General features: G+C 33.3%; 2 protein-coding genes across 2 annotated transcripts; both read left to right on the top strand.

The window, feature by feature from the left end:
• The first annotated feature begins 789 nt into the window (after positions 1–789).
• MGP2 (MALE GAMETOPHYTE DEFECTIVE 2) lies at positions 790–7,651 on the top strand. The gene is made up of 11 exons (XM_085724181.1): positions 790–1,013; positions 1,105–1,184; positions 2,564–2,650; positions 2,761–2,838; positions 2,926–3,017; positions 3,117–3,318; positions 3,495–3,585; positions 6,180–6,238; positions 6,366–6,514; positions 6,606–6,687; positions 6,766–7,651. Exons 1-11 carry the CDS (start codon positions 896–898, stop codon positions 7,156–7,158), a joined length of 1,431 nt encoding a protein of 476 aa, XP_085580307.1. The 5' UTR covers positions 790–895; the 3' UTR covers positions 7,159–7,651.
• A 1,008-nt stretch (positions 7,652–8,659) lies between these two features.
• Positions 8,660–9,935, top strand: CCL (CCR-like protein). Its single transcript, XM_085724179.1, has 3 exons — positions 8,660–8,895; positions 9,400–9,561; positions 9,671–9,935. The coding sequence occupies exons 1-3, from the start codon at positions 8,699–8,701 to the stop codon at positions 9,744–9,746; spliced, it is 435 nt and encodes a 144-aa protein (XP_085580305.1). The 5' UTR covers positions 8,660–8,698; the 3' UTR covers positions 9,747–9,935.
• Positions 9,936–15,931: the final 5,996 nt, after the last annotated feature.

Genomic DNA, 15,931 nt, shown 5'->3' with positions numbered 1-15,931 from the left:
CATTTATGCATTAGGCATTACTTTGAAAGATTTTTTGTTTGAGGGATTTTAAAATTATCTTAAAATTGTGTAACTAACCATATTGTTTTAATGAAAATTCAAAATTTTTAAACGTTTCATCCTTAATTAAAACTTATCAACCATTTGATTTTTCTACATATCTTTTTTGCTCTTACCAACAATTTGCATGTGTTATGATTATTAATCGAACTTTAATTTTTTCTTCAAAATACCTTAATACACGTTTCTCAATATTTTGCCGAGCAATGTTATATGGACAATCAAAATATCAACAACTTTTCTCACACCGTAGCTCTTCCATGACGAAATTTCAGTCCGGCACACATTCCAAAGCAGATGAAAATGATTAAAAAATTTGAATTATACTCTTAGCTGTATTAAAATACATGTGGATATGACAACTATTGTTTGTCAATTTATCATTCCTCTTTTTTCCTAAAGTATTTAGAATTTTTCAAAAATGAATCCGGCATTTTATAATTTTTTGAAAACCTTGTTTTTTTTATTGTTTTTGAAAGGACATTTTTTCCCCTATTACGATTGTTCACTATGAATCTTCTATCTCTTAATTTAAAATAAACAAAAATTTCAATTTTTTTTATATATAATTAATAAACATGGATATGAAGATCTAAAAACACAAACTTTTGTACTAAAAATATCTCAATTTAATTCCAAGAAGAAAAAAAAAACATAATTTTTTTTTGAGGAAACATAATTTTTTTACTAACGAAAAACAGAATGTAAGAGATGAAAAAAATGCAAGCTGTGACAGCGTGATAGTTGCGCTTCCATGAAGCAAAGTCGAAGTTGTTCACATCAGAGCCAAAAACGTTGTCGTTCACTGGAGTAGCAAATAGCAACAACAAGATCAATGAGACAGCACAAGCAAGTAGCATCCGCTGCGAGACCGAAGATTCTATATCTGGTCTTTGCCGCTGCATTCTTCTCCTTCCTCCTCCTCTTCTTCATCCAATCATCTTTCTTCTCCGGTCGGTAATCACTTTTTTCCCTAATCATCTTTCTTTCTAATTATTCCTTAATTCGAAGTTACCTAATTCTCTTTTCATTTCGCATTATCAGGCTCCGTCTTTTCAGATCGTCGCAACTCCAAATCAATTCGTGATCTATTTCAGTTTCAGTCCACTGTGAAGCAATGTGTGGTAACTTTCCCATCTCAATTACAATAATAATAACATCATTCTTTTTTTTACCGTTTATCATTTTTTGCTATGCATTTTCGAGAAAATTAGTGTGTGTTTAGGTCATGATTTTGAATTAATTGATTTTCTAAAATTGATTATTGAGTTTCAAGTGTTATAATGCCTGGATGTTTTCAGTATTAGTATGTAAAGCTTTGGTGGTTTGGGCATGTAGAGAGAATACTAGTAGATTATGTAGTAAGGAGAGTAAATCAGATGAAGGGTTGTCAAATCACTAGAGGTAAAGGAATACCTTGAAAAAATATAAGAGAAACTATTAAGAGAGATTTAAAGATTAATGAGTTGGATCCAAATATGGTATATGATAGAACATTATGGTGTAATTTGATTAATGTAACCAACCCTACTTAGTGGGATAATGCTTCGTCATTGTTGTTGATCATTTCTAGTCAAATAGATGGTTATCATCAATGTAGTCAAGTTCGAGTTTTTAAGTAGGATCGGTAGGCTGGCGAAAGATCGTAAACACAACACGAGGGTAATAACACGAATTGTAAGTAGGACCAGTTGGTTGTTGATAGAGTTGACAGAAAAAAACAGAGAAAATAGAGGAAAAACAGATGAACCAATCAAAAAGACAGAAAACTAGAGTAAACAAGCAAAAAACAGAGGAAATAGAGGAAGAACAGAGCAAACAGAGAAAAGCAGAGCAAAAACGTGCCATGGGACATAGGATCATACGATCCTACGAACCAGCACTCGACCTGGACTACAATTGTTATGCTTATGTATCTCGATTCAGTATGAAACTAAATCCAATTGATACAAATCTCTAGCATGCATCTATTTTGGACGCGAATCTCATCTTAAACCCCAATTCATTCTAATGAACCACAGTGTTGACAAGAGAGTGATTTGTATACCTAGCCACTTGTTTTGTCAATTTTGTGTTAGCCAACCTCTTTTCTTTTGTCATTCAATTTATGACTTGAGTTATTTTGAGGTTAGAAGAAATATCGGTCTGTAATTTTGCCATGTCAATGTTTCTCACTTAAAAATTTCTTATTTCATTGGTAACATATCTTATGTTTTCATATTAAGATTTGATTTTATTCAAGGTTTGGAAAATAGGTCTTTCGCGTTTCGATTCACAATTTGAATCTCGTTTAAGTTTGGATGGTAACTAAACATTTGTATTCATAACTGTATTTTACTAAAATTGTGTTAGCTGGTGGAAAAATCAATTCTAACACTCTCAATTAAGAATCCAAACACTGTTCTGGATTTGACTGTGTTTGTTTTTTTCTTCCTTTCTTGGTCAGAATATCTGAATTATATCGTTGTGTGAAGAACTGAGCTGAGTTTTGGATTGTAAACAGGCTAATAGGGGGCTTGGACTCACTGCAGACATTATTGACCACTGCACATTGGTCCTTAAATACCCTGAAGGCACCAACAGCACTTGGGTATATACTTTTGTCTACTAACCCTTCTTCTTTGATTCAATTTTCAACTAATAGTTTGATGCTGGTTTTTTTAATATATTTTTTAATTCTTAATGTTTCAATGACTGCAGTACAATCAGCAGTTCAAAAAATTTGAGCCTTTGGAGTACACGTATGATGTATGTGAGGCAATACTACTATGGGAACAGGTAGATTTCTATGCTTTTTGTTTTCACCTCTGCTTAAGTTGTGTTTCAGGACGAATCTGTACTGAATACTATGTTGTGATGTTGCAGTACCGTAACATGACCACAGTGTTGACAAGAGAGTATCTTGACGTTCGTCCTGGTGGTTGGGTAGATTATGCTCCACTAAGAATAGCACAATTGTATGAATCTCAAAAATTGACTTCTGTTTGTGTGTCAATTGTATTTTCTGTGAACATTTGATTATGAAGCAAGTGGAGTTACAAGTTTTCTTCTTGTAGGGGGGCAAAGAAGTGCTATAATAAGACTCTTTGTGAAGAACAACTTAATATATTATTACCCGCAAAACCCCCCTTTCATCCACGGCAGTTTCGTACTTGTGCCGTTGTTGGGAATTCTGGGGACCTTCTGAAGACAGAATTTGGCAAAGAAATTGATAGTCATGATGCTGTTTTTCGAGACAACGAGGCCCCTGTTAATGAGGTAAATCTTTCTTAGACATCAACTTTAAAATAATTTATTGTTTTAAAACTTGGCTTTCTGTTGAGTTGATATCCAGTTACTTATTGACATATTGACTGCTTGCTAATAAAAGCTCAAACATGGCCTAATTTGAAACTTTATTTCAAAAGCTTACTTTACCTCTATGAATTGTGTAGAAATATGCCAAGTACGTTGGTCTTAAGAGGGATTTCCGTCTAGTTGTGAGAGGTGCTGCTCGCAACATGGTTCCTATTCTAAATGGTTCTGGTAAGTTGCTATACATGATAATAATTAAACAAAAATGTCAAACTTTATCGATAACCACACATGAGATTCTGGGTCACATTAGTTATACTGAGATTATATTCACCCTCGCCATCACTTGCAATTGGCTGCTCTATGAAATATAGCCTTAAATCTCTATTTGCCTTGAATGGGTTATACCCATCTTTTGTTAGCGAAGAGAGAACTTTACCTTGTGTAATTTCTTGTATCATAGTTGATTTTTTTTTTATTTTATTTTTTTTGTGTTTCATATTCTTCTAATTCTATCCCGTGTGAAGGGTTATGCCTGGTTTTCATGTCCTCAGAATTTCATAAATTATAATTCTAAATTTTAGCACAAGGATTTCTCCCATCGCATTATACGTGTTTAATCGTATTTTTGTTTAATTAAATGGTTAAATGCCTTGGCACACTAGGCCTCTTTGCACTTTGCCAACACGATTATGACCACTGATCCAATTTTAATCCCCTCCACCCTCCCCAAATTTACTGACTTAAGCATCTATGTGATATTACTTGAACATTAGCACATGATCATTTGTGAAATGCGGCCTGCTATAAAAAACGTGGATCAACTTTGAAGGTTTGAGGAGCATGTACAAATCACATAAAATTCTTGTATTGTATGAAATTTGCTTAAACAGAAAAATATACCCTGTTTGTATTTGTTCCTGGCACAGTTACATTTTTATCTAAAGATTTTGGAAATAATGTGAGAGAAGCTGGATTCAACTCTATGACATAGTAAGAAAATCAAAGAATAATTCTCAGTAGTAGAACCAAAAGACTTTTGTTTCCCCTTTCTATCAAGGTTACATCTCTAATTTATCTGAATATCCCGTTCCTAAAATTTTCCGTGATAAATGGGGCTATTTAAAGTTTCATAATTGATTTTATCCTTGAGAAATTTTGATATAGAGCCACCTTCAATCAGTACTTGAAATGGGGCTATTTAAAGTTTCATAATTGATTTTATCCTTGATAAATTTTGATATAGAGCCACCTTCAATCAGTACTTGAAGTGAAAAATGCATCGATATGGGTGGATTAGGAAACAACAAGTAGAACCCATAACAGAATATCCCTTTGTGTATCCATTTTCCTTGAATCAATAAAAACTACGGCGAATAGACCTGTTTCCCTAACTGTTGATGATCAACCACTGTTATATCCCTAACAGGGCGACACAAATTTTAAACTGACTGGCTTCTTCACCACTGGATCCTCCCATTTATTGGTCTACAAAATGTCTTCAATAGCAGAACTTCAGTGTTACTTTCAATCCCAGCACTTTTTCTACAGAGGCACCGCTGCGAAACTGTAGAAATTGTAATGGAAAATTGATAGATAGAACTGAAATTAAGTAGCAATTTTGTTAAATATTGATAACAAGTGAAAGATCTCTCTCTTCTAGAGTTTCTTTTCTACAACAGAGCCACTACTATATTCACTCAAACTTTTACAAATCTGAATGATCCCCCTCTACCCTTGCACCCTCCTATTTATTATGTAGCGGATTCCCTCTAACAGACCAGCTAACCACTTTGATTGTCCATAACTAATATCTGCTTTTTTGTTCTAACAATTCTCCCAACTATACCACTCCCCTGAAATTCAACCTTGTTCTCAATGTTTTGTTCGACCTGAAAACTTGACCATAAGAAACCCTTTTATCCTCATCCTTGTCTCCCCATTCTAATCTACATCAGTACATTGTAGAAACAATAAGCGAATGGATGTATATGTTTCCTGAACTCTATTGGCTTTGGCTTGGCCCACTATACCCAAAACAAAGCTTGGTTGGCATTACTATCCAAGTTTTCTTTTACTTTTCATTCATTAATCTCATCACTAAGACTTATTTGGGCCTATCCCATCACGTCAGGCACTAGATCCACTTTGTAGGATACTCATTCTGTCCCACCCTTATTTTTCCTTGTGTAAATAATCCATACATCTACACCAACTACAATGAGATGTATGCTTTTGGTGTATGAGCAACTTGGATACTGCAATACGCAGCTTCAAATCTGCCGATTCCAGCGGTGGTGTAAGACTGTTCTGAGGATTGAGGATGCAAAAATTTGGCCACCCGTGGGCTTAATACAAAACCGCGTGTAAGTTTTATTTATCCCTCCAATATCACTTCATCACTCCTCGTAGCAAGTAAATCGCTTCCATGGTCGACCTTGCAAGCATTAAACCAATTTGATCATCGGTAACTTTGGATTCTTTTCTTAGTCTCTGCTCATTTCATTTACCCTTTCCCATAACTTCATAGTATGGTATGGCTCATAAGTATAATCCCCATATAAGTAAATAAATTAAAGTAATAACAAAAAATTGTTTGTTTGATGCAATTTATTAGATTCTATCAAGTATATTGATGAATTTATCAATATATTATCGGGATAGCTGCTAGCTGGTCTAATCTAACTATCTTGCTCAAATTTATGGAAATCAACTGGTAGATAGGTTCCCTGTCTTGCGTAACTAGAAATCTAGAATTTCACTCAACTAGAAATCTAGTGTTTACATTTATTAAATGAGTAAATTAATTTTTTGTTATTTTGCAGATGATGAGGTACTCATAATAAAAAGTCTGACACACAGAGAAATCAATGCAGTTATAAAGGTGAGAATCTGTTCTTTGATAGATATCTATTTGATGCCTTTTGGTGTATAAACTTGATAAAGATGGTTGCCATTGTATTTCCTAGAATTAGTTTATCCACATTCTTTTGCACTACCTTTTTATGCAGACTCTACCAAATCCAGTCTATCTCTTTCAAGGTATTGTACTGCGTCGAGGTGCCAAAGGAACTGGAATGAAGTCTATTGAATTAGCACTCTCCATGTGTGATATTGTTGATATATATGGTTTCACCGTTGATCCAGGATACACTGAATGGTGGGTTTCCCTATTTGAATTTTGATTTATTTCACATATTGATTTCTGTACATATTTTATCTTCCTTATTATCACTTTTGTTTCCTTATAGGACAAGATACTTCTCTGCTCCTAGGAAAGGACACAATCCACTTCAAGGAAGAGCATACTACCAACTTCTAGAATGTCTTGGGGTATTTGCATTATAAATTCCCACATAGAATAACATTTGTATTCTTTTATATGTTTTTGACATTTGGTTTAATTGTCAGGTAATCAGGATTCACTCCCCAATGAGATCCAAGAGGAGGCAAGACTGGTCAGATGTGCCAAGTAGAGAAATGATAAGCCAAGCACATGCAGCAGCTTGGCACTTGAGAAAGAGTTCAGCTGATAAGGCTGGTGGTAAAGGACAGTTTGGCAATTGTAAGGTGTGGGGCAATGTGGACCCAGACAAAAGCGGGCCTATTTCAGGATCATCAGACATGAGTGATGTCAGAAAGTATTCAAATTATAAAAAATGGGAAGTCATGCCTTTGAAAAGTTTGAGGAAAGAAGCACAGGTTCACTATAGGCAGATGGAAGGGGTCTCTCAATATAAAATGGATGGCAATAAGTTGGACGATCTAGTTTGTGTGAGACACTCCTTAAAATCTGAGGTGTAAATGGTATTTTTCGGTCTACTTTTATTTGCTGACCACACCCAACTGTCATCTAAATGAAATCTGGGATGAAGTTAGCTTGAGTTGCTAACTTACAGTTCCTCAATAGCTCCTCTGTTTCATCATGTATTGCGGCTAGCAGAGCATGGAAAGAATCATAGTTCCATCGAGGGAAAACGTGAGAGTCAATATGTATAATTTAATTGGTACGAGTGATTTTATACTCAAGGTTATCCATGGTAGAGATCTAGAAATCACAAATATAGGAATTCTGAGTACAGAAGTTTGATGTGCCTCTTTTCAGGTTTAGATAGACAATGCTGTATTTATTACAATGTTCGATTGGCTGAAGAAAGAATTATCTGAGGAAAACATTTTTCTTTAATGTGATGATCAACAAAGCCTGTAAAGGAGAAAAGTGATGGTCAGACATTTTGTAAACTGGTTTTCATGAGTTTTAATGTTATTTTGTAGCTAAGCTGTTTTGCTTTGTTCATGTTTTTTCACTTTTGGAATATTCTCACGCTACTGCCTCCTATCTGGAATTTGTTGCAAGAAACATGATTGCTTGATTTTTTTGCTGACTTTATTCATCTTATTCTGAAATATTTCTAAATTAAATCACAATCCTTGATTAATAGTTGAGCAACCTCAAGAAAAGAAGGAAAAAAAATCCCTAAATACTTTTTGAGATTTGTCACTAATTGCTGAATGGATGGATATACTCTCAACTCAAGTTGATCTCGTTCTACTTAAACATTTCAAATTTGAACTGGCAATTGACATTTTTCAAACTTTTCAGAGACATTGGTTGTAGAAAATTGGAATAGAGTAATTTGAACTTCCATTTTTTGTTGGGTTGGGACAAGAATATTGTCCCTAAGCAGAGACGTCCATTTTGACTTGTTTACAACAATGTTTCTATTTATTAATGATGATATTAAAAATGTTTCTATTTATATTAGACAGATGTCCAATGTAAAGTTGTGTTTACAAGTGATCTTAGGAGTACTCCACTCTGTTAACGTATTTAGTCATTGGATTATGTACTTTTAAAAATAATAATAAAAATGTTTAACATACTATATATAGACTCAACATAAATAAATAGCATAACTTAGGAGTAAATCAACATTTTGATCCTTGAAAGTTACAAATTTTAAGAATTTCAATTTCAGTTAATATGCACTGATTTTCAATTCCATTGAGCCAAAGTTTACTACATAAAGAAAAACTCTTAAAGAAAATGCATAGATAATATTACTGTTATGCTTACACCTGGCTGTACGAAATGCTCTTACCGATAAGAATAGAGAGAGAATACTCAAACATGGACTAGTGATTGAAAAGGTCCAAGAGTTTCACAATTATTTTGTGAGCCAGGACAATCTATCTCCCAAGACAAAAAGGCAACCTTATCCTCAATACTAAATATCTCATCCATTACAATAATAGGTGTCCTATTCCCATTCTATAAATTGAAACCAAACTTCCTTAGAAGATTAATTCATCTCAAAAGGTCACTAACAAATACCCTTCAAAAATGCAGACTGCTCTAACCTTTGCAGCCACTACCTTTGTGCCTTTAACAACACCAAAGAGTGTCTCACATCTTGCTACTAATTTGAGTTTCCCTACCAAATTGATTGCCTCACGTGCTTCTTCTCCTCGTTACACTGCAATCAAAGTTGCAACCGACAACTCTGATCCTTCAACAGTTGATTACAATTCTGCATTCTCGTAAGCCTTCATTCTCTATCACCTTAATTCATATAACTTAGTTCAAGTTTTTCTAGGATTGTTGATGCTTGAAAGTGTTGGTTATATTATATTTACAACCTTAGGAAGTACAGATCGTGCTCATTATTTTATAGGCAAATATTGCTAAGTGAGTAGTATATTATTAGTTTCCATGGTATGGTTCAAACTCTTGCATGAAACTCCTTGAATGCTTTTTTTAGCTACGTACCTGATACCTATTTGTGACAAATGGTAATCTAAAAATATTCAGTGTTTTTAATAAAATACATATTTCACTATTGAATCAGTAATTTAGTTCTTGAAATTGTAAGTACATACAATCTGAATTTGTTCATTAAAATTAGCAAAATTTAAAAATGATCTCTATAACTAAAATCAACCATCACATTTATTCTTTTGGGCTTTTAGAATTTTGTTTCAGGACTAAATTTTGGTGAGTCACAACATGGTTTTTGCCATAACATTTGTTTGTGTTATTGTCAGTGTGTTTCCAGCTGAGGCATGTGAAACTATTGGAGGGGATGCTTGTTTGGCAGACATGAATCCTGAAGTCAAGCTGCAGCCTGAAGCAAGGAATGATACACCAAAGGCTGCAGCTTCAGAGAACATTGAGAGGGAGTATCTTGATTACAATGAGCCTAAGACGTAAGATTTCACTGTAGTAAAATTTAATTACTACTTTCATTAGCTTCACTATTGAATGTTGAAATATGAAATCAGAATTGTGATGTTAAATGGATGATGTGTTTTTCAGGGTTTTCCAAGCAGAGGCTTGTGATGATCTTGGAGGAGCTTTCTGTGAGCCTGATTATCAAAAGGGTGTTTACTAGAAGAAATTGAAAAACCTTCTTATTGATTGCCTTGGCTATTGAAGCTTACAACGTTGTCACTGTGTAACTGTAGTATTGATTGTATATATAGAATGAGATGTGTTATTTAAATGTCAAAATTCAGAGACAATGTATGTATGTGACATCATATGCGCTTTTTTCTTGAAGCAAAGAAACTTATATTAAGAAGGGAATATAATGGGTATATAAATATCAACCCAATTATAAGAGCAAAAGCCCAGGCAATACAGATGGATTCTCATGGTGCGGCAGAGCTGGTGATTCCACGGTGGGAGTGAAAAGTACCTACAAGTGCGTTAGCACTCCAACGCTCAAGTCAGAATGTGAATGACGTGGTTAAGCATAATGCAAGGTGAAAGTGAATCGTACCTCGAGGGTGATGAGGAATCACCCTTATATAGGCGCGGAGGCTTGTAACTACCTCCATGAGAAGCAGCGTGAAAATATGAGTCTGTTAAAGATGATCTGGATGGTCAAAATGGAGTCGGGACGTGCGTCTATACAGTTGTCCGCATAGATCTTAGCATGCTTTCTCGCCGCGTTGGAGTGCAAGGCTTTCAGGTCCTGTTCTTGTGGGCTTCTAGCAGGTCCGGAATAACTACTAAATAGAAATTAGTTGTGATGTGAGACTAGGGGTCCGTTTGGTTAAACGGAGAGGAGGGGAGGGGATAATATAACCTAATAATAATAATAATAAAAATTGTTACACGGATAATATTGAGATTTTAAATTAATCTAAAGATAATTTTGGCAATGCAATAAAATTTTAAAGAGATCATCTCACTTCTCCCTTCCAACAAACTTCAATTTGGGGGAAGCAAAAAGTGGGTCTTGAAGAGATTTTGCTCCTCTTCTCTTCCCTCCCTTTTAAAAATTGAACCAAACACGTCAAATTAAAAATATTATCTCCCCTCTTCTTTCCTCCAAAACTCTCAAACTAAACGGATCCTAGAGCATAACTAACACAGTTTCTAGTTAATTGAAGACCATATGGAAAATGATAAATCACACCACGCAATCGTGTGAACACAAGTTTCAATATGATCTAACACACAATACCGAATAATATTCTTTTTTTTAATGATACCAATAATATAGTAAATATAATATAAATTCTAATTTTTTTTTAATGAAAACAACAATATATCATTTTTATTTGTCAAAAAAAATACAGCATTCTTAGATTTGCTAAAAAAACATCTTAGAGGCAAATTGATACCGGAGAGATATAATATTGGAAGTTAAAAAGCCATCTCAAAATTATGCCCACTCTTTTTATTGCGTTAGCCGCTAATGCATATAAAGATTAAGAATAGAAGTTTTTAGGAAATTTTGATTTTGATTTAAATTATAGCTATATATATTTTGCGCTTTTATATTGTAACAAACTATATTTATTTTGGCTTGTTAAAAAAAACTATATTTATCTTGTTCAAAAAAACAAACAATACTTATCTTTTTCAATGACACCAAAAATATACCAAATATAATATAAATTCTTATCTTTTTTAATGACAACAAAAATATAACATTTTTATATGCAAATTTGTTTAGGTAATTGGAAGTGAAAAAGCCAACCTAAAGCCATGTATTCCCTTTATATATGGGGCCTGTTTGAATTGACTTATTTTTTAGCTTATAAAGAATAATTAATGTAAGTAAATAAGCTTTTATGTTAATTTATAAGTTCTCACTAACCGCGCAATTCGGCATTTTCCAATGTCCGAAGAGAGCTTAGCATGCTTTCTCGCCGCTTCAATTTCCCAACAAGAGTTAAGTTCACTGAATTAGACAAATTGGAAAATGTTGAATTGCCAAATCAACACTCACAATTTGTTAAGATCCTCTCCATTTATTAAAATAAATGGAAGATGCAATTAGGAGAGAGATAAACACAAAAAATAGATGATGGGTCCTATCATTAAGTGAGTCCCACCATCATTAATTATTTTTTACTTTTTATGTGTCTTTAGACCATCTACAATGGGGAGTCCTTCCCCTATTAAGCACCATTGTAAATAGGCACCCCCTTTGTGACACCAATGAATATGGTGCTTATGAAGGTGGGTGCTTGTTTAGGCACCATCTCTCTCCTATTACTCATGGGTCTCACATGTACAATTAATTCTATTTTTTTATATATTTAATTATTGTATTATTTTGATATTAAAAAATGATGTTGCAAGGAATGAAATACATAATGGTCCTCATCCAAATCTTTCCCCTTACCTACAAAGGAGAGCACAAATTCAAGATAGACAAACTCATCTTCAACATGATCTTGTGGAGCATATTTGACAACGTTTTGAGAGTGATAGTCAACAAGATTTGTTGTTATTTAAAATATGCAATTTTTCATCATTCATGTTATATTCTTTTTTTAAGTTTCAACTTTTTCTTGAATTATTAATAAAAATAAAATAAAAATGTTCGCTTTTTTAATAATTTATAATTAAATTATTTCAATATTTTAAAATTATATGATTATGGATGAGTATAAAAATTATTGTTAAAATGTAATGATATAGAGTTATTGCTGGGACCCAATTAATAATTATTTTTAGGTGCTCTGTTGAAGAGATTGGGTGTTTATTACGTATTAATTATAAAACGAATGACGTATACAGTCGGGACCCATTTAAGCACTCAAATGGGGTGCTGCATTGTGGATGGTCTTATCTCTCTAAATGGATGAAATGGAGAGGGAAATAAAGGAAAATACTTCAGTGCCATAGCAATGGTGTCATAGAACCAATCCTGGCCTTTGATGTGTGTGGATGTGTGTGGGGATGTGTGTGTGATGTGTGTGTGTGGTGGAGATGCAATGGTATGGTGCCATTAATGGCACCAAAGTGAAGTCCGGAAATAAATGGAGAGGATCTTGACTCCACAATTTGTGCTCTTCGACACTTAACCACTCCCTTGTCAGTGCATCGTTCCCTTTACCATTTGACACAAAATCAGCATGCCCAAAAGATTCAAAAATCTCAAGCAAAATCTTGACTTGCGGATCACAAGGTCCAACATCGCTCCCGAAAATTTTATTTGATTCCCAAGTTGCCTTAACACCCTTGTGAAACATTACATTGATACTGGTCCTTGAAGAAAATTGTGGTCCAAAGAGATGTTCTTCAAGTTAGGGAGAGTGAACAAAGAAGGTGGAATCAAACCAATTAAGAAGTTTAATTGAAGCTGCAAATCAAATAAATAAGTTGAATTAAAACTAACCTGAATTGAACTCGCGAACGTAATTTTGTTAAGCCATGACCGAGAGAAGAATTCCATGGATGATACAATGTCAATTTTCATTTATGAATTCTTCTCCATTTTCATTTGAATGACTTATTTTTACCGCACTTGACGACCATCATGCAAGCACACAACACCAAATCCTCCTTCACCTAATTTATCTCGAAACAAGTTTGTCATTCACGCACGCACACGCGTGCGAGCGCTCACACACACGCATATGTTTTTTTTAAAGATCTAACTTTGTAATAAAATATGATACCTCTTACGTATACAAATAATCACAATAGGTATCACAAATCCAATGCTAAGCAAAGATGCCCCAGCATGAAACTAAATAAGATTAAAAATAACTATCAATTAATTAAAATTGTCGAATCTTAAATAACCAACTAACCACAAGACTAACAAATAGATGAACCAGTCCTAACTTACAAAACATAAACTAAATAAGACTATAAATAACTTGCAATGAATAAAAGATTAAAAAAAAAAAAAAGAGTTGTATTAGTTGAACAGTCATTTGTATGACAACTTTTGAGACAACCATAGATTAACATAAAAATGAGGTATTGACACAGAAACCCTTAGAAGGTCTATTAGTGAAGATGAACTTATCCAATGATCCTTTGGACATGAAGTCATAGATTAATGCTCTTTAATTTTGTTCTCATAATAAAAACCCAAAAGTGAAGCGATGTTCACATGTGAGGTTTTACTAATTCTATCTACTTCATTTATGAAATTTTTTCCATCTCCCTTTGAATCATTTATTATTTTCACCGCTACTTGACGACCATCACGTAAGCTTGAATTGTACACATCATTGAATCCTCCTTTACCTAATTTCTCTTGAAAGGTATTTGTCATTCTTTTCACGTAGAATATTGATATGCTCAATATCTTTCAATGAAATCCTCCACACTACGGTTATTTGATTTTAATGAAATCGTCCTGCATGAGATCAAAAAAGTGAATGATGATTATAAATAATATATAATTATTTATGTTTAAAAGAGTTAGTTGAAAGATAAAATAAGTAATTTAAATTGTTAAATCTTAAATAACCAACAAACCTAAAAACTAACTAATACATGAACTACATATAACTTATAAAACCGAAACTAAATAAGATTAGAAATAACTAGCAATAAGTAACAAATAAAAAAGATAGTTGTTGATAACTACTCCCTCCGTCCCGGTATGTAAGCTCCTTTTGCATTTTTCACATTTCTTAAGAAAAGTTGTCAGTATAATTAATGTGTCTGTTTTGTGTGTTAATATTACCAAATTGTCCTTTGTTTGTATGTGTATTAAATTTGACTTTTCATATTTCAAAACAAGTTAGTAGTATTAATTAGGGGTATGTTTAAGAAAAAATTAATAAATGCATCTAGTAATTTGAAAAGGGGTTTACATTTAGGGACAAAAATAAAGTCAAATGGGAGCTTAGATATAGGGACGGAGAGAGTAATAATTTTTGTGACATTGATTTAGTGAATGTTTGGAAATCACCCACAAAAATGTTTATGTTAAAAGCGATAGTTCAAAAAATATTTGAACTAGATTATTAGGTTGTTAATATGTATTGTTAATACTAACAAGTAGAACATGGTCGAAATACATTAAAACAATGCAATAAAAGATTGAAACACACACATATAAAAGAGTATAAAATATACCTGCAATCAAAACAAGTCTCAATGTTGTTGTTTTTGTTGTTGTTTTAGATTGATCACCATGGAGAGAAGAAGTTGCACCTTTCAATAGAAATTAGGTAAAGGAGGATTTAGTGTTGTGTACAATATAAGCTTACGTGATAGTCGTCAAGTAGAGGTGAAAATAATAAATGATTCAAAGAGAGATGGAAAAGATTTCATAAATGAAGTAGATAGAATTAGTAGAACCTCACATGTGAACATCGTTTCACTTTTGGGTTTTTGTTATGAGAACAAAATTAAAGAGCACTAATCTATGACTTCATTTCCAAAGGATCATTGGATAAGTTCACCCTCGCTAATAGATTTCCTAAGAGTATTTGTGTCAATACCTCGTTTTTTATGTAAATCTATGGTTGACTCATCAGTTGTCATACAAATGGTTGTTCAATTAATACAACTCTTTTTTTTATCTTTTATTTATTGCTAGTTATTTCTAGTCTTATTTAGTTTATGTTTTATAAGCTAGGATAGGACTGGTTCATCTATTTGTTAGTCTTGTGGTTAGTTGGTTATTTAAGATTTGACAATTTAAATTAATTATTGATAGTTATTTATAATCTTATTTAGTTTCATGAAGGGGCAACCTTGCTTAGCGTTGGATTTGTGATACCTATTGTGATTATCTGTATACGTATGAGGTATCATATTTTATTACAAAGGTGGATCTTAAAAAAAAAAAAAAAAACATGTGTGTATGTGTGCATGAGCGCTCGCACGCGTGTGCGTGTGTGTGACATAAGAATGATAAACTTATTTCGAGATAAATTAGGTGAAGGAGGATTTGAGGTTGTGTGCTTACATGATGGTTGTCAAGTGCGGTAAAAATAATAAATGACTCAAATGAAAATGGAGAAGAATTCATAAATGAAAATTGACATTATATCATCCATGAAATTCTTCCTCTCGGTCATGGCTTAACGACATTATGTTCGCGAGTTCAATTCACGTTAGTTTTAATTCAACTTATTTATTTGATTTGCAGCTTCAGTTAAACTTCTTAACTGGTTTGATTCCACCTTCTTTGTTCACTCTCCCTAACTTGAAGAGCATCTCTTTGGACCACAATTTTCTTCAAGGACCAATATCAATGTAATGTTTCACAAGGGTGTTAAGGCAACTTGGGAATCAAATAAATTTTTTGGGAGTGATGTTGGACCTTGTGATCCCCAAGTCAAGATTTCGCTTGAGATTTTG

This window comes from Medicago sativa, chromosome 7 (genome assembly GCF_051527215.1).
Source record: "Medicago sativa cultivar Bolivia chromosome 7, Bolivia_mono, whole genome shotgun sequence".
NCBI lineage: Eukaryota > Viridiplantae > Streptophyta > Magnoliopsida > Fabales > Fabaceae > Medicago > Medicago sativa.
Note: the sequence above shows the minus strand (reverse complement) of the source record. Positions and strands in the feature narration are given on the sequence as shown.